This window comes from Seriola dumerili, unplaced genomic scaffold, assembly GCF_002260705.1.
Source record: "Seriola dumerili isolate Sdu_G_001 unplaced genomic scaffold, Sdu_1.0 BDQW01000073.1, whole genome shotgun sequence".
NCBI classification, from domain to species: Eukaryota; Metazoa; Chordata; class Actinopteri; order Carangiformes; family Carangidae; genus Seriola; species Seriola dumerili.
The window spans coordinates 7,040,158-7,063,110 of NW_019174328.1; the positions used below are offsets into that span (position 1 = coordinate 7,040,158).

General features: G+C 41.6%; 1 protein-coding gene across 1 annotated transcript in view; it reads left to right on the plus strand.

The window, feature by feature from the left end:
- The window catches only part of LOC111220587 (cadherin-23-like), a 163,985-nt gene that overhangs the window by 22,537 nt on the left and 118,495 nt on the right, over nt 1-22,953 (plus strand). The window contains exons 4-6 of the mRNA XM_022743710.1: nt 16,351-16,493; nt 16,790-16,837; nt 17,233-17,325. Of these exons, the coding sequence (XP_022599431.1) occupies nt 16,351-16,493; nt 16,790-16,837; nt 17,233-17,325 (284 nt within the window). The remainder of the gene's footprint in view (nt 1-16,350; nt 16,494-16,789; nt 16,838-17,232; nt 17,326-22,953) is intronic.

The following is a 22,953-nucleotide window of genomic DNA, read 5'->3' on the forward strand; positions in this document are numbered from 1 at the left end:
CCTGTAATAATGTAGTAATAACTGAGTCCTCATGTAATAATGTAGTACTGGCAGGTGTGATCTGATCGCAAGATGGATGATGGTTTTATTTTGCTTTTATGTTTTGGAGTAAAAATTTTTATCTGAAAAGTCTAATCCTGAGAATCTGAAAGGTGACGAGTGAGACAGAGATGTGATGTGGCATGAGTCAGACAAATCCACACTTCAGTAGTGTTTAATGTACGTGTCTCTGAATACTCACTTCTGGTGTGAATTACAGTTAAGACTTCAAAGGCCAGAGAACACCTGACCATGCCCTTCCATTTTCACATTTGACTGAATGCTACAGTGAGTTTACTGTTCTAGCAGTCATTGTTGATTGCTTAGTCATTGTAGGTCCACCTTTAAAATATCACCTTGAGGAGGTGATATATCAGTGTTCAACATGGTCTTCAGTTTCAGCTGCACGGTCTAATATCTTATGTAAGACTGGTTTAGTATTTCTCCAGAGAGGCTATCTTAGACACTTCACACTCATCTCTCTCCATTTCCTTTCAACAGACACACTACGTCTGTGGTTCGGCCTATTCTATTGGAGTTTTCCTGTGTTATGATCAGACAGAGAGTAAGAATACAGAGAGACAGAGACAAAGATGGGGAAATGTACTGAAGAGCTCCAGGCAGTGTGTGTGATATTTGTCGGCGTTGTAAAAGTTAATTGAAATTGTCTGTGGGAATGTGGCGCGACACCAAGTTGAGCAGCGCTGCCAAGGCACACGGCACTCTGCTGACAGGCGTCACTGTGATGGTGGCAGTGGCTAGATTGCCTGACCAACTGAAAGTTCTCACACACTCACACAGGTGTAGCTAACACTCTTTTAGGCTCCAAATAAAGCCTAGGCTCAAATTAAATGTGTCTTTGTCTGTGTTTGTGTGGTTTCCAGTATATAGGCCGGCATTTGGACACGCCCTCCTGTGTCACTGGGCACGACACTTAACTAATTATAGTTAATTAGTTGGTGTGGTTGTTGGTGTGTCCACGTGTGTGCACGCGTGGTGTATGTGTATGTGAGAGAGACAGGGAAAGAGACAGATATATCAGACATACAAAATTATCAAAGAGAACATCACAGTATTTTTGATGGTGATTCTAACTTTTCTTTTTTTTTTCTTCATGACCTCAAATTATCAGCGTCTTCTAAGAGTTGAGTTTTTACGTGTGTGCTTATATTTGGTTGTAGTTGTGTGTAGCTAGGAATCGTAGCTGGAACGCCTCAGGTTTAAACCCAGTTTAATCCCAGCATTACCAGCAAGTCAAATGATCAAAGTATCAAGAGGGTGAACCCTCTACCTGAGCAGTGCTCCGCATTATGAATGTGTGTGTGTGTGTGTGTATTTATGCAGGGACGTATACTTCCAACTCATCTCCTCATTTGGAGAAATGTGTGATTTTCAAACAAAACAACATTCATTTACTGAAAAAGTAATATTACTCTTTTTCTATTGGTGTTTTCCATTTTTACCCTCACATTTAATTCATTGTTTCAGGTTTTACTATTTGTGTGTGTGTGTATGTGTGTGTGTGTGTGTGTGTGTGTGTGTGTGTGTGTGTGTGTGTGTGTGTGTGTGTGTGTGTGTCTGTGTGTGTGTATGTGCGTGTGTGCGCATGCGCGTGTATACGCACGCCTGTGTGTATGTGAGCACACATTACTCCATTCTCCAGCACTGAGAGGTGCATTGCTGGGTGGCAGATCAGCTTCTTGCAGCTGCTTATCTGGCCCAGGTGGGTCACGGCTGATACCTGCCTGAGCCACGCAGAGCAGCTAACCTGGAAATTGATGTTTCACATCAGCGACCACCTTTCTCTGCTCCATTGCAGGGAAGCTGTAGGAGTGAGGAGGAGGGATGTGTGTGTGTGTGTGTCTCTGTGTGTGTCTGTCTGTTTGTGTATGTTGCTGGCATGTGTTTTTTTTTTTTCTGTTTCTCTGTACCCCTTTGAAGATGTAAATGCATGCGGCAGTCAGTGTCCTGACTCACTGGAAATGTATTGTTGCTGTTTGGTACACAAGTCTCACTTCCTCAGAAACCACAGAAAAAGGATCGTTTTGCAATTACAGAGAAGATGTAAGAAATTAGAAAAAAAAAAAACGGAGGGAAAAGGTAATGTCATAGAAAAGTCATAGTGGTCTTTGAAAATCAGAAGGTTACAGGTCTCAAAGACATCTAGAGATGATTTCAAAGCAAAAAAAAAAAAATCTTGTGCATAATATTCTGAATATTGCTCAGACAATGAGTTCCTGCTGAGAGAAAGAACCTGTCTTTCGAGCACTTTAATCACCATATTTCACACAGCCCTGTTGTTGCCAGCTGTTGCCGCTTCACTTGCAATGCAGTTTTCTGATACGTGTAAGACCAACGGCCAGACCAGCTGAATATGTGCTTTTCCTTTGCATTAGTAGCTGCTGGGATGTAGCTTGTGGCAGTAACAGAGAGTGTTCCTAAATTTTGGGGTATTTTAGTTGCCACAAAACCTGATCAGTTCCAGAACTAGTTTGCCAAACCCTTTGAATTATTGTACAGATGACATGCTGGATCAGTTTAAATTAGACGCCTGCAGTGTAATATCAGCTTTGGTCACCTGAGGCTGGTGTGCATTCTATGAAGAAAGGTTATCTCGTCCTTGTCTTGAAAGCTGACATTTGTTCTCATAAAGGCCAGCATGCTGGTGCCAGATAGGATTAATTGACAAGTGGGGTGACTGCACGCTATGTCCCCCATTTACAGACCAGTCTCTGGTTGAGATATGCTTGCTTTTGTTTACTGGTGTCTACAACTCTTGGTCTGATCTCCACCGGTGGAGAACGATTTCACGCCCTTATTTGCTTCCTCTCACCTTGGTTATGCTCTCAGTATGTTCTCGATATGTTGCCATTCACTGTCAAGTGAAGCAACCACAGCCTTTTCAGCACAGATACATATGTTGTCAATTTGGTGTTTGCTCTTACTGTCTTTTGATACAAAAGTGTGTGATAGGCTGAGAATGCATGCGGGTGTGTGTGTGTGTGTGTGTGTGTGTGTGTGTGTGTGTGTGTGTGTGTGTGTGTGTGTGTGTTGTGTGTACAGTCATACGTGTTTATGTGTGTGGGTTTGCACAATAGAGGAAAGTGTGTGGTATAATTGAACCCGCTCTTATCTCACAGTCGAGAAGGTGTTTGACATTTAACAGGCGTCCTTAGAAGCACGGATCTTTTTTTTTTTTAAGGAATAAGGCAGGATTGCCTGTCGTCTTTACCTCTCTCTCTCTATCTCTATTCTTTGTCTTTTTCTCTCTTCTATTTGTTCCTCTGTGCAGCAGTTTGTCTCCAGTGAGAAGTCCCATTTACGAACAAATCCTGGGCTTTTCTGCTTTGACTTTCCACACACTTAACATCCAAAATACCTAGCTGCTTGTATTGTACCTAGGCTGTTCATTTATAACCCAAACCTGTCATGGTTCTTTAGCAACAGTAATGAGAGTGCAGCACGTCTGCTTAAGGAGCTGCTTTTTGGTGAGTGGAGACAGTTTGTGCAGGACACTGCAAGAGAGGGTGAGAGAGGGAGGGAGGGAGGGAGAGATGAGTCCAGAGCAGCTGTCACTGCCCAGCTCTCCTATTCACCTCCACTGTTTTTTTTTGGGTTTTTTTGTCTCCCCTTGTCACTATGTCCCTCTCTCCAGATTGACCAAGGAGGTCAATTGCCAATTTGCCAGTGCCAATGTCTTTGTCAGGAAACAATATTAATTTTGGCTAATTAGGACCTGAAGCTAATGAGCACTACAGATAACGAGTTCATTTATAATCCATAAAACAAGTGTGGCGTGCTACAGAATGAAAAAAGCTGTAATGGCGGCAGCCGGTCATCAGATTTAGGCAGGAGCGTAGCAAACAATCTGGACACACGCATTTTTACACACACACCCTCCACTTTAACTCACTCACCCCCTCTCTCCCTTTCTGTCTCACACACACACACACACACACACACACACACACACACACACACACACACACACACACACACACACTTGAGACTCTGGCATGTCTGCATTGCAGTCCTCTGCTGGTCAGCTTTAGCACATTTTCAGCCAAGCTTTTCGGACAGTTACCATCCTACCCCCCTTCTTCATGTAACTCTTTCTGTCCTCTCTTTTTCTCTCCCTGTCTTTATGTCCTTTACCTCTGCGTCTCCTTGTCTCTCTCTTATCCTGTCGTTACATGTCAGTCTCATGGGAAACAGTGGTTCAGCTCTGATACCAACAGAAGGAAAGAGACAAGTAGTGAGAATCCAAAGAAAACGTGGATTGAGAATGGGAAGAAACAGGGAAGCAGGGAAAAGAAGCAGGGTGAAAATGGGAGGAGAGGGCGCAGGGAATAAGAGGGAAAAAGAGAGAGGGAAGGGGGGAAGGAAAGAGGCAGGACGAAGGAATGGGGAGCTGGCAGAAAATGTGGATGTGAAAGTAGAACTGATACACACATGGAGAGATGGGAATAGATATTGGCAGAGGGGGAGATGACGGCGAAAGGGGCTTCACAGCAGATGGACATAAGAGAGCGAGAGAGAGATGAGCAAGATAGAGATGCGCAAGTGACTCTGCCCACATAGATAAAGTCCAGCTGGCCTTGGCCTAGCCTGGCCAGTCATTTGCCTACACTTAGCTGAGCTGGACCTTACCAGGATCAGACATGCTAGTGTGGCCTCTGGAGCTCAGTGCAATTTTACAACTGTTACACCATATGGACTGGTGAGAAAACACTATTACTGATATATTCCAGTGGAGATCAGCAAGCCCGCATGCCACAACAAAGTTAAATGCAAAAATAGAACAGAAGAAAATGTAGCAGTGGCTTGATGCTGGCCTACGCCCACTTGTGAGTGGCAAGTGGATCTTACTGTTGGGCTACTGAACTTTGCCTCCAGCTTGGCCAATATGGCAAGTCCAGTTCAATGCTAACTGTAAATGACCTTTGAGGAAAATTTAACAAGGTGATTGTACCAACCATTTGGTGTAGCAGTATGTGCTGTTCCTATGCTGGTATGAAGCATCAGCATCTGCTATTTGAGAACTGGCTGCTGGGAAAAACAACAGTGTTCATCCTGTCAATTCAAATAAATCAAAGCCGGCCACTTTTTTTTTCTTTTTTCTTTTTTCTTTTCACTTGCCTAAAAAGCAGAGTAACAAAAACAAATCTGAGTACAAGCATTACAGCAACAAAGCGATGCTGAAGAAGAATGAGAGTGAGAAAATACAAAAAAAACTCAACTTATTTATTGAAAGTAAATTCAACACAGTCCATAGCTGCTTTTAACAGTAATAACTATGTATGAAGTCCTGATGCTACTTCCAGTGTTTATTAAATTCATACCACCTTACCACCAGTTGATTGGGACTGAAGTGAGTATTTTATCCTATTTGCATTGTTTTCAATATTACCAGAGAGAAGGACTGTGTCTTATCTCAGCGACTACACACAGACACACAAGTCAATCAAACTGCAGGAAAGATGCCTCTCTGAAAAACATTAACCCAAATAACAGAAAAATCAAAAATGACATGAGGGTTTAGTGAACTTTGTGTACTCATTCAGTATTTCATGTTACAAGATCTGAAATTGTATAAACTCATTAATAACTTCTGAAATAGTTCTTGTAACTACATTATAAATATTATGCTGACCTGTACGTTACCTTAATCATTTTCATTACTTCCTAATTATTAGTTGACCTCACAAAATTCCAGGATGAGTTTTCTGGGTCATTGTAAATTAATGTCATATGATTTCTTCAAAAGTTTATTGTGGCCCTGAAAACGTCATGAAGTCCTTTCTCTCGCTTGACATTTTACCTCGTCCAAACACAGCTAATAACATTAATAACAACTGCATCAGTTGTACGGTACATGTGCCGGTAACAAGGGCCTCGATTTGCACCTACTGGTTTACTGACACACCTAAAGACAACAGAGCTATCGTTAATGTTGTTAGCTACACCTGTACTGTTTTATCTTGGGACAAGTTTAAATTTCCACCATGAGAAACGAGATCTTTTGTTTCAATTGAATCACCTATTGTACCTTTTAATGCACTTCCTCCTTGGCTTCAGTATTAAGTAATGGTGGCTGTTTTTGGGAGGTAAGTTGCTTATATCACAGTGGCTTTGGAAGACTAGAGATTTTGCTCAGCAGATAAAACTATATAACTATTATATTTCATAATTCTTCAAATGCAAAATATGTATTTCTCTTTTCTCTTATAGTGGTTTCAGTGCACAGACTAGCCAGCACACAGTTTTATGGGTATATTAAAATACATAAACAATGGGATGGCCCACAAGGTATAGTCCTTGGATAATAAACTGAATTGTTGTTTTCTCTGTCTGGTATTCAGTGAGGATGACAAATATTCCCAGACTGGAAACTGTAGTATTATCACTGAAAATGAAATTGTGCTGTATATATAGTACATTACTGTACCTATTCACTGCTTGAGTAGTGTGGATAATATTTCATCAAAGTTATCGTGTCTTTTGAAAGCCTTGTGAGGAGTCAATTTTTTTATTAAGTGAAAAGAGATAATAGACCATAATACATTGGGATGGCCGGATGAACATCACAGGGCAAAACGTACATTGGATTGGATAAAGAAAGGTATGTGCATATGTATTGTTCAGTATAGTGTATGTATGTAGAAGGGGCTGGGCAGTCTGCTGTGTCAGATGTACACAACAAATATAATACAAATACACAACTAAATATGAGGCAGAAAGGAGGACAAAGAAAAATAAAGAAAAATAATGATGTAAAAAAAAAAAAATCTATTTTATTTTGATATAACACCGGCAGCTGATAAGAGTTGGTCTGACACCTTTAAAGTAACTTTAAAACCTGATATAGTTCCTTGCTCTAAAGGAGAGGTGGTGAAAAAGTAAATGAATGCTAGGCAATAAGCTGTACCCATATTGGTGAAAGAAATAACAAGCCTGGCAAACAGTAAAATATAAGATACATCTGAAAGTATAGTCACCATTAAATTGCTCCTGTGCCTTGAGGATACATTCGTGCCCTTCTCCCCTTTATGATCTCCTCGTCCAAAACAATGAAACGGCTGCTGATTCGCCGAGCTTTCCCATATTCGTTATAGCTATATTTGAAGAAAGAATTTCAAGAAAAGGAGCCCCTTGTTTTCTGAGTTAATACTCCACATTCTCCCTGCCAATGACAGCCAAGGCTGGAGGTCAACTCTGATTTGCCACAGTCTCATTCTTGACCCCAGCGCCTGCCATTCTCCAACATCCACATCCACATCCACAGGGCCGACAGAAACAACATCAGCCTTAAATTTCAGTAACACAGTGCCAAATGATAAACATGTAAACGGGAGAGAGAGAAAAAGGAAAAGGCCAAAAGGGAGACGCTTTTGTTTTTGTGTGTGCGTGTGTGTGTGTGGTGTGTGTGTGTGCGTGTGTGTGTGTGTGTGTGTGTGTGTGTGTGTGTGTGTGTGTGTGTGTGTGTGTGTGTGTGTGGCTTCACAATGAAGGTGGCATGTTCCATTACCCGACCATGATTTAGCTCACTCTCAGGTAATAGTCAGCCCTGGTGAGGTCAGCAGAGGGCCAGTGTCAGACAGAGGGAGTGTAGGGAGGGTGAAAGATAGAGGCAAATAACAGAATAAGAACAGGATTAAAAACTGAGGTGAGAAGCTAAAGTGGATGGAGAGAGCATGGCATAAAGACAGAAAGAAAAGGGAAGAATTTGGCAGGCGTTACAAAGTGACAGTGCTGATGGACATTTTGGCGTGTTGGTAGAAGTGGCACGGTTTGGTGGATACGTGTGCGTTTGGGGCGGGCGTTTGCTTTTGTGACAACGACAGGCCAGACTGGCTCAGCCGTCACTCCAGAAGCCTCAGTAGCACACAGCCACCTGTCCACTCCTATCAGTGCTGCCTGTGTCCCTCTGTCTGGCCTCCACAAGCAGGACGGAGCGTGACGAGAGGATGACAAAAAAAAAAAAAAGAAAAGAAAGAGAGAGAGCAAGGGAACAGCAAGAGTGTGATGGGGTGGAATAGGAAATAGCAAGAGCAAAGAGCTTTCCTGTGTGATCGGAGGGTGAACAGAGCTGCGTGTGAATATGCAGTGACAGGTCTGCTTCTCCCCACCAATGCGTGGGATGACTGTCCACTAATGTCCTTCACTGTCCATCCGACTTTCGCAATGTAATTGGTTAGTCACAGCCTTGTCACTCAGCGTTTTCATCATTTCACCATTTGGGTGTATTAGAATGCCAATCCTGGGTCGGGCGTCCAATCAAACGCCTCCTCTTCCTCCTCAGTTCACTTAAGACTGAGCAGATTCGCTGTCATTGGATTTGTGGCAGATCAGTGATTCACTTCTGGACAGCAGTCAACTTCAAATATACTCTGAAACCAGATGTAGTGATATATTGTGTGCATTTATTCTGTGATATTTGTGTAAGTTCCTAATAGTCTTACTTTATGTACATTGTTTATTTTTCCTTTAAAATACATTCTTATTTCATTCATTGTATAGTTTGTGATGACAAACATCATTGTACAGCTTCTTAGAAATCCCTTGGTGCCTCCTTCCTGCCAGCTTAGGAGAACAAAACAAAAAAGACTGCAATCTTCGCTTTGTTCTTTTTTTTCCACAAGGTTAAAGCACAGTGAGGGTTTTGATTTTAAGCCACAGGTACATAAACCATTTGTTTTCCACATTTTGTTCCTCCCATTTGGGCTTTTTTACTCATACCATGAGCCATAGCCTAGTTTCTGTTGAAGACAGCCATATACACAAGCACAAAATATAGTATTCTATACTTTCAATAACATCATGAAAAGCTCAGTGAGAAACAGATTTGAAGATTTTTTTTTTTTGTCTAAGATGCTTATCGTTCATACAGGATGACCTTCAGGAAATGTGTATTGATTACAAGTTTGTGTGTCTATGTTTGCTGAAAAGTATCAATGTTTTTCACACCATATGTGTGCATGCTGTTTCTGAAAATACAGAAGTACAAAAGTATACTCTGTTTACTTGAAAGCTATGCACACACACACACACACACACACACACACACACACACACACACACACACACACACACACAGGGTGTGTGGTCTTGGAGGTGTGCATGTCTCTTAGGAATGGCTAAAGGAAAGACAGAGGGTGTTCTCTTCCCATCCGTGACAGATTTAGTCATAAATCTGTTGGATTAATACACAGCCTCCCAAGGACTCTTGTGGTGTGTGTTGTTGAAACACAGGAGTCACTTAAAGCCAGACTCTAGGCACTATTTGTCTTCGGCTCTCTTTCCCATCACAGTTATTGATGTCACACACACACACACACACACACACACACACACAAAGGAGAGAAGGCCAGTGAAAAATAGAGACAGGGCAAATGAGAGGAAAATTAGATATATTGTGGTAAATGTCTTGTTTCAAAGGAGCTATTAAAATGTGAGGATATCTGTGTGATTTTAGTTAGCTTTTTGTAACTGACAAATATAACCTCCTTTTAAGACCTGTAGTTGTAATTTGCCCCCATTTCTAATTATAATTAAGTAAATTGTACTCGTTTGCCATTTTGAGAATGTGTGTGTGTTTGCATTTGTTTATTTGTGGCACAATATGGAAATCAGAGCTTTTCTTTCTTTCTTTCCATCCTTTTTTTTATTACTACCTGTCTAACTGACCTCCCTGGGGAAAAAGCTTTTCTGTCACTCTCCATGGCTCCCCTCATCCTACAGAGAAATAAACTATCTGCATGCATCCTCTTTTCGGCTATTAAAGATGCCCCCTGAACACATACACCTCTCTTTGTATGGAAATAGGGGTCCTAGCACTCAGTTTGTGGCCACCACACTATTGTCATTCCATGTGGATCTGCTGGGTTTATTTCCACGTCCAACTGGCTTCCCAGAAGCAATCAGGTTCTCTAGACATTAACGCAGGATACAGCACCGTGGGCAGAGAAGGCAGCGATGAGATGATTTCACTCATTTCCATCTTATTTCTACAGGAAGAGAATAAAGTTTAATTTATTGTGTGTTTGACTGGAAGTGAGGGTGCAACTTAATGCATGTGCCCCCAAGAGATCTCTTAAAAGGATGAGCCTGAAAGAGTGACTTAAATCCCTGATGGAATCTGACTCGTAAATTACCCTCAAAGTGCTTGATATGAGCCACATTGACTGAAACTGTTGGGTCCTACGTTGGTATGACTGCAGCGGATTTCGTCTCAGAGCTGCATTGATCAATACGAATATCCAGCATATAATTCCACTCTTGAGCCATTAACGGGCGAGTAAAGTTCACTCCCACCTTGTATCTTAATAGCTTAAGTTAAAGCTGCTGCTCACATTTTGGTGTTTTCACTGTAATGACCACATTTAACAGCTAAATTCCTGTTCCTCATTTTAACAAAAGTAAAGTGGCATTTCTGCATGAGTGGGCACCATTGTCTACCAGTTTATGGCTGTATTGATCTTTCAGTGCGAGGATTCAAAGAGATGCCAACCCACACTCACTGTCTGTTATAGGGGGTGCACAAGAAACAGACCCATTTTATTATAGTGGCACACAGTCAATTAGCAGGACAGGTTTTTGCGCGCTCGCTCTTCAACACTGCGCCTGTTATTCCAGACCTAATGGATCTGATGCTGAGAAGTATACAGCATTGTAGCTTAGAGTCACAGTCTTATAATCACAACTCATCTGTGTGACAGATGAGAAGTCTTTCCATTACCGCTTCTCACCACAGAGTATATGGTTGAATTCCTCTTCACGTGCAAATCCATAAAGTGACAAATGTTGCACTATAAAGCACGAAACAAAATACAGTCACCACTGAAGGAGCTCACGCTGCCAGTTAGCTGAAGACAGTATTTGCCTGTGTGATATTTTTGACGGGTGTGATTGATGTGAGGCAGCATGGCTCCAGCTTGGCATTGCTGATGTGTCTGAAGGCTCTCTCTGTCAGTGGATAGACAGTGTGGTAACATGAGTGGCATGGTACTGACTCATCAGCCCACTGATTGCATGACTTCAGTCCTGAGGCTTGAGCCCTGCCTCAAGACAATTCATCAAGTATTTATACAGAGCAGGTGAAGATCAAGATTCTCTCTACCCTGTTCTCCACAGTCAGGCTTTGTCTTGAGGTGGCTTCATCTTTCTTTTCTTTTGTCTGCCGCTGCTTTGGCACACAGCATACTGAACATTGCCCATACACCCATTAAGCCTCCGTGTACCATAAAATTTGAAGCTATAATTCACAACATGCCTGAAATTGCAGTCCTGACAACGCCTGTCCCACTGAATCAGCGCTCAGATGAACGAGAGGTCTAGAGATGTCACCAACATAATGAACAGGGCTTTGGCCTATAGCCCCTTTTCTTTCTCAAGCCCGAGGCCCCAGGGCAGGGCCGAGCTGAGTCCTCGTCTAACGCACGACTCCTATTGATCCAGCAGGGATTGATGTCCTCCAGCGGTTGATTTAGCGCCCTCACTGGTCCCCTTGCCTTTCCTAAAAGGTTGGGCTGAGTAAAACATGGGGCTCCTGCTGTGTATAGGTTAGCAAGTCGTCCTACTTTTCTACCTCTCCTCCTCCTTCCTTTCAGTCTTCTGTCTCTCCAGGCTTTGTCATTTTGTGTATTTTACGACAGCGCGTTTTTCAGCTCTGCCACAGTGAATCAGCAATGCTTTGTCTTAATGCAGAAGTCCTGTGTAACTTTCAGAGAAGCGCTTATGGTAATGGAGTCTATTTGTTATGTTCTCCTCTGCACTTACTCTCATTCTGCTATGCCTGCTTAACACACTTTTGGATCACCCATTCCCTCCTCTCCACTTCTAACCATTTACATCAAAATGCTTCCAATACTGTATTTTTCTCTAATTTTACCATTAGCCTCCAAACCTAAAACATTACCAAGAGGAACCAACCAAGCCACATACAGTGGGGGCTCAAATGTCTGAGAGCACTAGACCAACGGGAAAGTTTACTCGTGCATTCTGTCAAATGTATTTAATCTTTAAATATTTGGTCACCTATGAAACCAGCACAACTTGAGTTTGGGGTTGTAAGTGGCTAAACATATTCAGGTATCTTTCTTATCACAGTGTGAATCCTGAAGGCTTCCTCTCACTTTTGTTTTAAACCACATGACGCGCATATCTCCACATCTACCAGGCCAGTATGGGCTAGTGTTCCGGTCCGGCCCCCAGATGTCGTCATGCGCTTACCTTGGTCTGTTGCAGTTTGCTCTGCTTCGGTCGTTCTGGTTTGACCTTACTGTCTGAATACAGACGGAAAATCATGGACTCAGTATTTAAGTTTGTGGAGAGGGTAAGAGGTTCAGAGGACAATAGGAGAGAGAAAGGTGAGGTAGAGAGATGGTTCCTGCAGCCCATCGCTCTTGTCATGAGAGCAGTGTTGCAGAGTAGAGGAGAAGGGGAGGGGCAGTGTTAATGTGCACTGTATCATTCATAACAGTAATACTGGCATCACTTGCTGCTAAATAGCATCATTTGTCAGGGGAAAGGGCTTGGTGCCATAGAGTTACAGATAAGCATGAGAAGGATACCTACATTATATACACACACACACACACACACTCACTCGTGAGGAATGTTTGTTATTACTAATGTTCTAACTGAACCTTGACCCTCAACACTTTGTGCCTTATCTTTTATTCTGATCTTAAATCTTCCCAAAGCCTGAAACTAAAACTGACCATAATCAAACTTATTCCTAACTTTAAGAACTCTTACTTAACTGTAAGATTAAATTGAGCCTTAACCTCAAATTAATTGACATTTAACCTTTAATCCTTGTCGTTTATACACAGTCAAATACAGTCATTTATACAAAAAACAAAAACAAACATTTGTCAAAAAACAAAAATGAGTCTCACAAGCATTCAAATGTTTACAGAGTCCAAACCAGATTTGAACCCACAGTTTTACTTAGACATTCAAATTTCATAATGCTATTGAGCAGTCAATCTTTTTTCCAAATTTTCCAAAATATACATACATTGTCTTTGCAAACAGTAATGCCATAGTTGTTTCATACCTCAGACATTTCCATTTTTAAGGACAAAGTAAATTCTCCTGATGCTCTTCTCTTTACCTAATTGCATCCATTTTGCTCTGTTAATTAGGACAAACTGAAAAAACAATTATCAAAATAAAACCTGAAAAGGTTTAGTCTGAGGAAAAATAAATAAATTAAAAAAACCATATATGTATATATATATATGTATATATGTATATATATATGTGTATATATGTATATGTACAGTATATATATATATATATATGTATATGTATATATAGATATATGTATACATATATGTATGTGTATATATATATATAGAGAGAGAGAGAGAGAGAGAGAGAGAGAGAAAAGTACCAGATCTTAATCTAAGTATACAATTGCCCTCTGGTTCAGTGAAGGTGTAGCGTGGGGTCCAGCACGTGCCAGCTCTACATACTGCGTACTTTCTCTTAATCTGAGCAGAGAATCTAACCCATATGCTTAATGTGTTGGTCGTAGTTCGTCTCTCTTTTCCAGAGTAGGAGTTAATCTTCCACAAGACTGTGTATCTCATACATAGTCTTAGTTTCACATGACCATTTGTTATCCTTCACGCGAATGTATGTCTACCCACATGGAGCAGACAATTCCTCCACAGTCGAGAGGGCCGGAAGGAGGAGAAAAAAAAAATCACTTATTATTGATGACTATGAGGTAAAATGCTTAATTTGCACCGTCTTCAACCAAATTATAACTCATATTGAAAGCAGCTGAATTTGCATAAATCTCATTAGACGCAATGAGAAGGGTTCATAAATCGTTATATTAATTAGTCATTTTTGCCACCCTTTCATAGGAAAATGGGGTGTATTAATAAAACGAGAGGGGTGTGTGATTGTGAAGCCTAATTGGTCGTTGTGTTAAGCAGTTTGGTGAGCAAGTGATAGGCTTGATTTAGTTTTGCTTCACCTCTATTGTCTTGTCGAATACTTGCAGGGAGGGAAAGAAGTGTGTGCATGCGTGCACGCATGTACATGCTGTCTGTGTGTGTATGTGATCTGTCTTTACTATTCTATGCATTTGCTAATCTTCAATACCTTTTTATTCTATTGAGGGCGAAAGGTGAAGTTGAAGCCTATCCCACCATGCACTGTGTGAGGTCAGCATCACAGGGCAAACACAGAGACAGACAGATATCTTCAAATCACATCCACACCTCTGGAAATACAGGTGTCCCCATAGTTTAGAATCTGTGTGTATGTGTGATATGTTTGCACCTTGATAAGTGAGACTTTCCAAGCCCTCTGTCCCATGAGAGGGGGAGGAAAGTGAAGTAACTTGATCAAACCCAGCTCTGAATTAACTTTTGTGAAGTACGTTTTTGGACCTCAGATGGAAGAGAGTTGTGACTTACATTTATAGTGAGAATCAATGGAACAAGAGAGAATGAGGGTATGACAGAGCTGTGTTGGTGTTGGGGCAAGTACAGCTATTTAGTAATGAGTGTGTTATGATTTTTGGAGCTGCCTTCCAGTGCCTCCAGGATAGTTCAGCACCATGGACAGTGTCCAAACTGGCAGTCTTTGGCCTAGTTCCAACCCGGCCCCTCCACCCTCCCCTATCCACTCTTACTCTGTTTGCGAACATAACCCTTAAGTGGGAGTTGATTATAAAGCCCTTTAAAACTGAGGTTTTATCAATGCAGGCTTACAAACCACACTCCCAGAGATGTGCAGCACTGCTTTTAAGTCCGGGATGGATGAAATGTCACTTACCTACAAATGTGAATTCAGTGTGGTTATTTCCAAAGGATAAGTCATAGGTTGCTTTCGTACACACATGATGGATTTAGAGATTACATTATATTTTGTAACAGACATGCCACTGGTTTTTTTACTTTACCTGTATTGTATAATTTGAAGAAGCATTGGAAAAAAACAAGGGTCTAATCAGATTAAGAGAAATGTTCACCAAAAAAGAAATGTGGCCAAAGAAGCATGAGAGTGATTTTTATCATTATTATTATTATTATTATTATTATTATTCAATTAATAATTTCCTTTTCACAAGCTTTGTCAATGCTGTGTATAAGATAATGTTTTAGATAAACATTTATTTAATTACAATATCCTAACAGTGAATTTCCTGTTTCCATCGGAGAAAGGCAAGGGCGTCCCAAAGAGTTACACACCGTCACAGAGTGGGAGGGTGTAGGGGCCGGCTTGGAAATGGGTCTTTGTTTCCTCTTTTTTTTGTTTTTTTGTTTTTTTTAAATACGGATAAATGTACAGCTAACAACAAGAAAGTCTGGTTCCTGAGAGCAAAGAGTCAGGGTTTCGGGAATGAAGACTGACAGTGGAATGTCAGTGGAATTTGGAAAAATGACAGTTTATCTACACAGGGCTGTACCTCTGTGTACACATTTCAGCCATGTGAATGTTGCCTATGTTTTTCCTCTGTGAATGGGTAAGAGAACATAATTCATATTCATAACATCCATTGTGTGTGACTGATCACGGCATACCCTCCCCTCCGTCCATTACAATTCCCCGCTCAAACAGTTTTACCCTGGTCAGTAATGAGCCCTGTCCCTGCGGGTCGCCGGGTCTTGTTGCTGTCCTCTGTGCCGCTCCTCACCTCAGCCTTGCCTTTCTCGACACCTCTCCAGCATGGTGGTTTAGCCAGCCTGATGGTGCTTCACCTCTGCCTTTGATTAGCCAACCTGTCTGAGCTCTAGTGTCTGTGATGAATGAAACCTCTGAACTACTGCAGCTCCAGTTAAAAACCCTTTGCCCTTCTACCTTTACATGCGAGTATGTTTGTATGTCTTTTTATGTTGTCTTTCACCTCTGACCCTGGTGTCATCCTTTAAGTGTATGTTGATGTAGTTTTCAATGTTTATGAAAAGTAACTCAGTTGAGAGAAAAAAGTTAAAGCCTCTAACAACATCTTCATGCTTCAACGTGTTTTTTTTACTTCAGATCAAGCTGTTACCTTATTCATTTGTGTGTATTTAATGGATAATCATCACAGACTTAAATAACAAATGATTCCCAGTGAATTCTGGGTAATTGTGGTATGTCATCTAAATAATCTAAGAACCAACCAGTGGCACAAGTAATCTAACAATGACATTTGGACAGACAGAAAAATAATATACATAATATGACAAGACATAATATGGCTCTTATATCCTTTTATGTCTTTTAATCTGTTATCTTCTTGTTAGACATCCTGGCCTTTGACCCTGTGTAACCTGTGACCTTTGACTCTCTGTCTGGCAGGGTCATCAGTGGCCCAGCTGAAGGCAACTGATCCTGAAGGGGAACCCCTTGTGTACGGGGTTTCAGGAGAAGAGGCCATGAAGTATTTTTCGGTGAACCAAGACACTGGCGTTGTGTGGCTTCGACAGCAGCTCGACCGTGAGGTAAGAACACTAAACAAGCACACATACAGACGCGGAACTGCTGCACACGCTTGCACATTACCAAAGCAAATGCACTGTGCACAAGAAAAGACACTCAGGACAATTTTGAAAATAGGATAGAATATAAATTATCAAAGGATGAAAGAACAGTGAAAAATGCAATATTATATGGGCAAGATGAAGAAGAAAGGTCTGTGAGTGGCATTTTCTGTGTCTTCCTTTGCTCTTTTACTCTGTTCCTTTGCTCTACATGTTCATGCAAAGTTTGAGCTGATGCGTGTCTCTGTCTCCACCAGACCAAGTCAGAGATGCAGGTCGAATTCTACGTGAGTGACATTCAAGAGGTAAGAAACAGATTTGCACTGTGATCACAGTTATGACACCTCCCGTCACAGGCTGATACCTGGATATAGTTGGACCACATGACACATAGAGACCTTCTCTCTCAATCTATCTCTCTTTCAGTCTCTCGCTTTCATTCTCACCCTTATTTCTCTCTTTTTCTCACATATAATCACTCTGACACCTGTCTCACTCCAAACAGTTTAGTTGCTGAAACACACTGACGTTCAACCTACTCTGCCCTGCGGGTAATCTGTCACACACTTGTCCTGTTTTTCTTTCACTCTGAATCTTGGCTTGGTGTGGCTAATACACATTTTCAGTGACTACGGTTCTCTGTCAAGTAAAGAGTGGAGGTGGCTTTGGAACAGTTCTACCCAGGTGTTTCCTCCCTTAGGTGGTCAAAGACACCGTAAACATCCAGATTGGAGACGTGAACGATAATGCACCAACCTTCCATGGGCAGCCTTACACGGTCCATATCCCGGAGGTAAGGATGACCTACAGTTCTTATAGTACTTATTTAAGTAGTAAAATAACATATGAATCAGAGGTTAGTGTTTAAGTAAAAGTGCACAACCTGTTTCTGTAGAGATTTTAAGTAAAATAAAAATTCATCATATGTAGGACCATTGTTATGTAATTAGTGTTTTATGAACATTAAACATTAAAGCCAGCAGAGAAACTTCTGACCATCTATAGAGCATTTCCCTCTAACATATCGACTGCAAAGGGTAACAAAGGTTTGGCTCTGGAATTTAAGAATGAGAATGAAAACATGTATGAAATTCAACTCAATCTTATGACTGTTGTAACAGTAGAACTGCATGATGGCTAGACATGGCGGTAATCAACTATTCGTAGTGCTTTTTCGCTCTCTCTGTCCTGGAAATGGCTGCGTTTTGTTGCACCTGTGATCTTCCCATGATTTGCTGAGCTGTGTTCTAGCTCATGGTTAAAGAGTGTGCATAGCCTCCTTTTATAGGGAAGAAAAACACTCACTGCAGTGAAGACCTCAATCTCTTTTCTCCTCTCGGTTTCTCTCGCTTCTCTGTCCTCTCTCTGAATCTGCTACCTCCCTCCTCAGCTCTCACTTCTTTCCATCATTCTCTCTCGTCTTTGCCCTCTCCCTCATCTAATCCTTGATATGAAGTAATTGCCAGAGTGGAGTGGAGGACTTCAAACAGGGGCTGAAATCCACACACGCAAACACACACACATCCACATATTTTGTTGTGTTTATATTGAGCACATACCCCTTTCTGAGTCTTCACCAAATCTTCAAAGCCACTCGCTTTTTCTCTCCCCAATCCATAAAGTCAGGCACATAAACGGGAGAAAGAAGGACTGTTGGGACAAGGCTGTTTAGACCACCCACCAGGGAAGGTTCTCTCAGGCCAGTGCAACCACTGCTCAGTTGTGTGGGACTCACTTATAGTCCACATACAGACTTTCCAAGCACTGCAAACAATAGGCTTCAGTTTAGCCTCCGGAAAGCCATTAAACAGAGCTGTGTTTGACCCTCAGTCGCTCACATATTGTTAGTTGCCTTACATCACTCAGTGAATTACTGCTTATGTCAGTCCTTCCCTCCTAGTGCTTACAAAATTTAAGCTTTTTTATTTGAGGCAATGGGATGTGGTAATAGATCAGATTCCTTCGAACACTAGACACAGCAGTGAGTGTAATTCACATTCAGTGTTTCTTTACATTGGAAATAGCTGAAGCCTGTAACAATGAGACATAACTTAGTCATAATAGAATATGCTAACCTTGTGAATGTGAGCACAGCAAGAGACTAATGCAGGTGGGATGTGTTTTATCACAAATCTCCATGAACTTATTTGTTTATGTGCCTTACTTGATAAATGAGACGCTGCAAATCCATTCATATTTCTATGACAGTGTTGCAATAACGACGCAGCACACAGTCCAATCTGTACAAGAAAGCTCTTCATTAAAGCCTTCCACCTCTTCCACTTAAAGCCTGCCGGAGATTTGGGAACTGTGCTCATGCGGGAGTCAGTTTCTTCCTCCCTGTGCCCTGTTTCCCCTTTCTCTACCCTTTCCTCCACCTTATCTTGTTTGCCCACAACTTTTGTTACCTGCATTTTTATGGCCTCATTACCTTTGTGACACTAACTGACCTCTAGCGGGCGAAGCAAACATACTGCAACATCACTCCATCATGCTGTCACTCACTGGACATGCCACCGTAACTGGTGGTTAGAGGACCATCAGCACTGCTAGATAGTCCTGCTGAGCTTTAGTGCACAGAGAAAAAGATGGGAAAGGGTTGATGGATGTGAAGGATGACAGAGTAGTAAAAGTAAAAGAGGAATGATGAGAGAAAGACAAAAGATTCAAATGATGAGATTTAACACAAACATCAGATGTTAAGATTTAACACAAGCAGTGACGCAGAACATGATACACACTGACAGAACCCAAAGGAAAACAGCACAAAGAGCTCAAGGGTTGTCGAAACAGAAGAATAGTTAGGGGAGGAGTTATATTGAGTAGGGCCTGATGCAGCTCAGCGGTGAGCAGATGAAGCAATGTGAGTGGCAAGGTGAGCAGTGCAGTCGGGAGAGCAGGGGGGAGTGTGTGTGTGTAAATGTCGTTTTAATTTGTAGAGCCATAAAGAGGGTGAAGGGGAGCAGGTGGGCTGCTAGCATTCCCTCTGTCAGTGCTAATGAGCTGGCCAGATTTACAGCGTCCACACTCTCAAGCAGCCAGCAGCAGAGACTGGATACAAAGAGTGACGACTATCACCAGAAATAATGTTTTGATAGAACAGCAGATGGGCCACAGCCCAAATCCATTATTGGGATACCGAGAAGTGTTTTTCACATTCCCTAAGCGCGACAGGTAGCCCTCTATACAGAAAGCCCTCTATTGACAGACTCAAAATGTTTTGCCAAGTGTGCATCTGTGGAGTACAGAGATGCTGTCTGAGGAACTGTGGGACTATCCATGGTTAAAGACAGCCCTCCCCAAAAACGCTCTCACACACCTCCCCCAGCTGCCTGGCCCTCATACTCCCCCACTGGGAGTCGGTCTCTCTGTCAGCGCCACTGTGATAATATCAAAAGCCAACACTAACAACTTCTCTAACTGTGCTCAGTGTGCGCCATGTCCTGCAGTTTCATAAGCTGCCCCTGACCACAAATAGCTTTCTCTTGTTTTGTTTCTCTGGTTCGCTTCTGTCACATGGAAACAAAATTTTTACTGTTATTGCGTACTCTTTCACCTCGCACGTATTAAATATTAGTTTATACTGTAGATATTACCCATACTTAGTTCCATGACCTTAGAAAAGTACGAGTTTTTTCAAGTTTTTTTTTTTTTTGCTCCAGTCCCTCCTCGTATTGCATTTCAGAATTTGAATTCCATCTCTTTATCAACCTCTTTCCATTGCTCACATTCATCCCTACCTACAGTAGATATGCAGTGCAGAGAAATACTGCCTTCGATAACGCAATAATGATGCACACAAGATTGTATAGCAGACTACAGACCAGCGCTGTAATGCGGCAGATGGATTAAATGTATTGGCAAACAGGCAGACAGGCAAGAGGCTCCTACTGATAGATATCCAAACTTTATCTGTTGACTGTCTCTCAGGTATGCCAGGCAGGTGAGCAAATCCCTCCTCAGCCTCTATTTTCTATCAGCCATATCTCAATGTCCCTCTCTAACCTACAGTAAGCTCTGATGAACTATGGCTGATGTTATAGAGTAGGGCTGCCCATGGTGGAAACCCCTCTGGTGAAAGTCAAACACCTAGAGAAAAAAAGGCCCTTCAGTCTGGTCTGAGACACACAAAGTTTCTGCGTTTGGTTCGTTTTTAACAGGAATCCTTAACAGAAACCTGCAGTTATTTATTAATGCAATAAAATTATTTTTGTTTTGCAGCACACTGTCCAGAACAGAAGTCTGTCTCTTAGCCCCTGTCTTATTATATTTTTCATTAACTGGTGACTTTTGTCAGGCGGATAATTGTCTGTTTGGGTAACACACCCACTGCTCATAGGCACTATGATAACAGTTTTTGTAGAAGAGAGAAATTCAAACCACCATCATGTTAGCTCCTAACTTTTGGCTACTCCTTCCTATAAACAATTTTGCACTCATAGATGATATTGGCAGAGGGTCTTTGAGAGCTCCTATTACGCCTGTGAATGAGCTGTTTGGTGCTTTATGCAGGCTCTGGCAGCAAATCAGAGGCACCTGTTATTTGATGTGTCCTCTGTCGCTGTCAGGTGGAACATAGATGAATCTGTTATGTTCCTTTCTTCTTTGCCTTTGTTCACTTCTGAAAGCTGAAATCTTTTATCGCCTTCTGACCTGTATTTTAGCAGGTTACAGCATCTAAAGGTAATATGTTTACTAGGTGACAAACAAATATTTCAGCTCTAAAGCAGCACCTACAGCATATGGATGACTATCCTCGAAGAACCTAAAATAAACAAGTCTTATTTATAGTAGAATACATTTATTTTTGAAATTACAGTCATAAAATATTTGTGACTCAACTTCTGCAGTCACCCTGCTTCTTTATGAAACACAAAACACACAGAAATGCACATGCTGCCTCCTAGAAGTAGGATTTATCCCATAATGATTTCATATCATCTCTCCTGGTCTCTCCTGTAGTGTAATTGAATCTAGTGGTTACTGAGCTGAGTGGTGGCTGGTTGACAGGCGCAGGCCTCAAAGAGAATTCTGCCTGACACTAAGACCCTGAGCCCATAGGGAGGGATGGAGGGATTTAGGGAGAAAGAGAGAAAAGATGGATAAAGTGAGAAGGTTAAATGGGAAGCAGTCAATATTTTACTCACCTCAGCCTCTATTTATTACTTTCGCCTACATAGTTTTGGTGCTTGGGGCCCGATTCTAAGCAAAAGTTGTGGTTTTTAAAAAAGTACCATTACCCAAGAATTTTCTCCAGTTTTCGAAGGAGTATGAGAAGCTGCTCCTCTGCATAATATCCTTCATACCAAATAATGAAATCATGAATACAGTTAACAAGAAAGTGTTTTAGGAAGTCATGAAACAGTAAACTCTCGGTTGTTCTGTTGAATGTATTTTTTTTTCTTTTTTTTAGCTTCTTTTTTTTTTCCATCTGTCCGTATGATTATGTCTGACAGCACTGATTAAAACACAGCACATGATCATCCTCTACAAACTAATCTAACTCCTACATAAAATCTTCCATTTTTATACAGCGCAAATAGAGTACATATGGTCGGTTTTTAGACAGGATGTTTTACCAGCTGTTTGTTCACATATTTCAAGCAGAAACAGTCGCCTAATTTTAGTTATTCTGGTTTCTGCATTCTACTGATGGGTTTGTGTGTGTGTGTGTGTGTGTATGTGTGGCAGTGTGTGAATGTATGTCTGTTTGTGGGGGGTGGGGGTGAATGATGATTCATTTGTAGACTTCATTAATCCTTTCAGGGCAAGTGGTCGTTTAAGTTAGTTGTCAGCGAGGATGTCAGGCCTGTAGAACAATTTTTCCACACATCCTTTCCAGTCCAGGGGTTAACGCAACAAATACTGCCTAGGCATCACGTACGCTGCCACTCATGAAGGTAAATCACATCCTCTTCCTCTCTTTATGTTTCTGTCATTTACTTTATCCCACTGAGCATGAAGAGCACCTTGATTTGCTTGCTATGCAGAGATGGGTGCAGATTTGTCTGTCAAAAAAAGTGAGGCCTCATGTTTGTGAGTGACCATCAAGTGTATTTCTGAGAGAGAGACAGACAGAGAGAGAGAGGGAAGTAAAGGAAGTAAGGTGGGGGCACAGGGAAAGACTTGTGAGAGGGGTAAGATTGAAAGGGGAGAGAGATCGGCTTGCACTCCCCAAAGCCATTAAAGTTTGATTCACCCACTCCTCACTCTTTGAATAAATCAACCTGTCGTTCCCTCTCTCCCTTTCTTTCAAGTGTGTGGATCCCACCCCTCCATCCCCACCCCCAACCTGCCTTTGGCGCTCTCCTTCCCTGTAACCCTCACTTGGCAGAAGTGTGAATTCTGACAAGGTTTTGCTAACAAAACCTTCCATATTCTACAGCTGCTTTTGTGTGTGTGTGTTTATGTTTACGCGTCC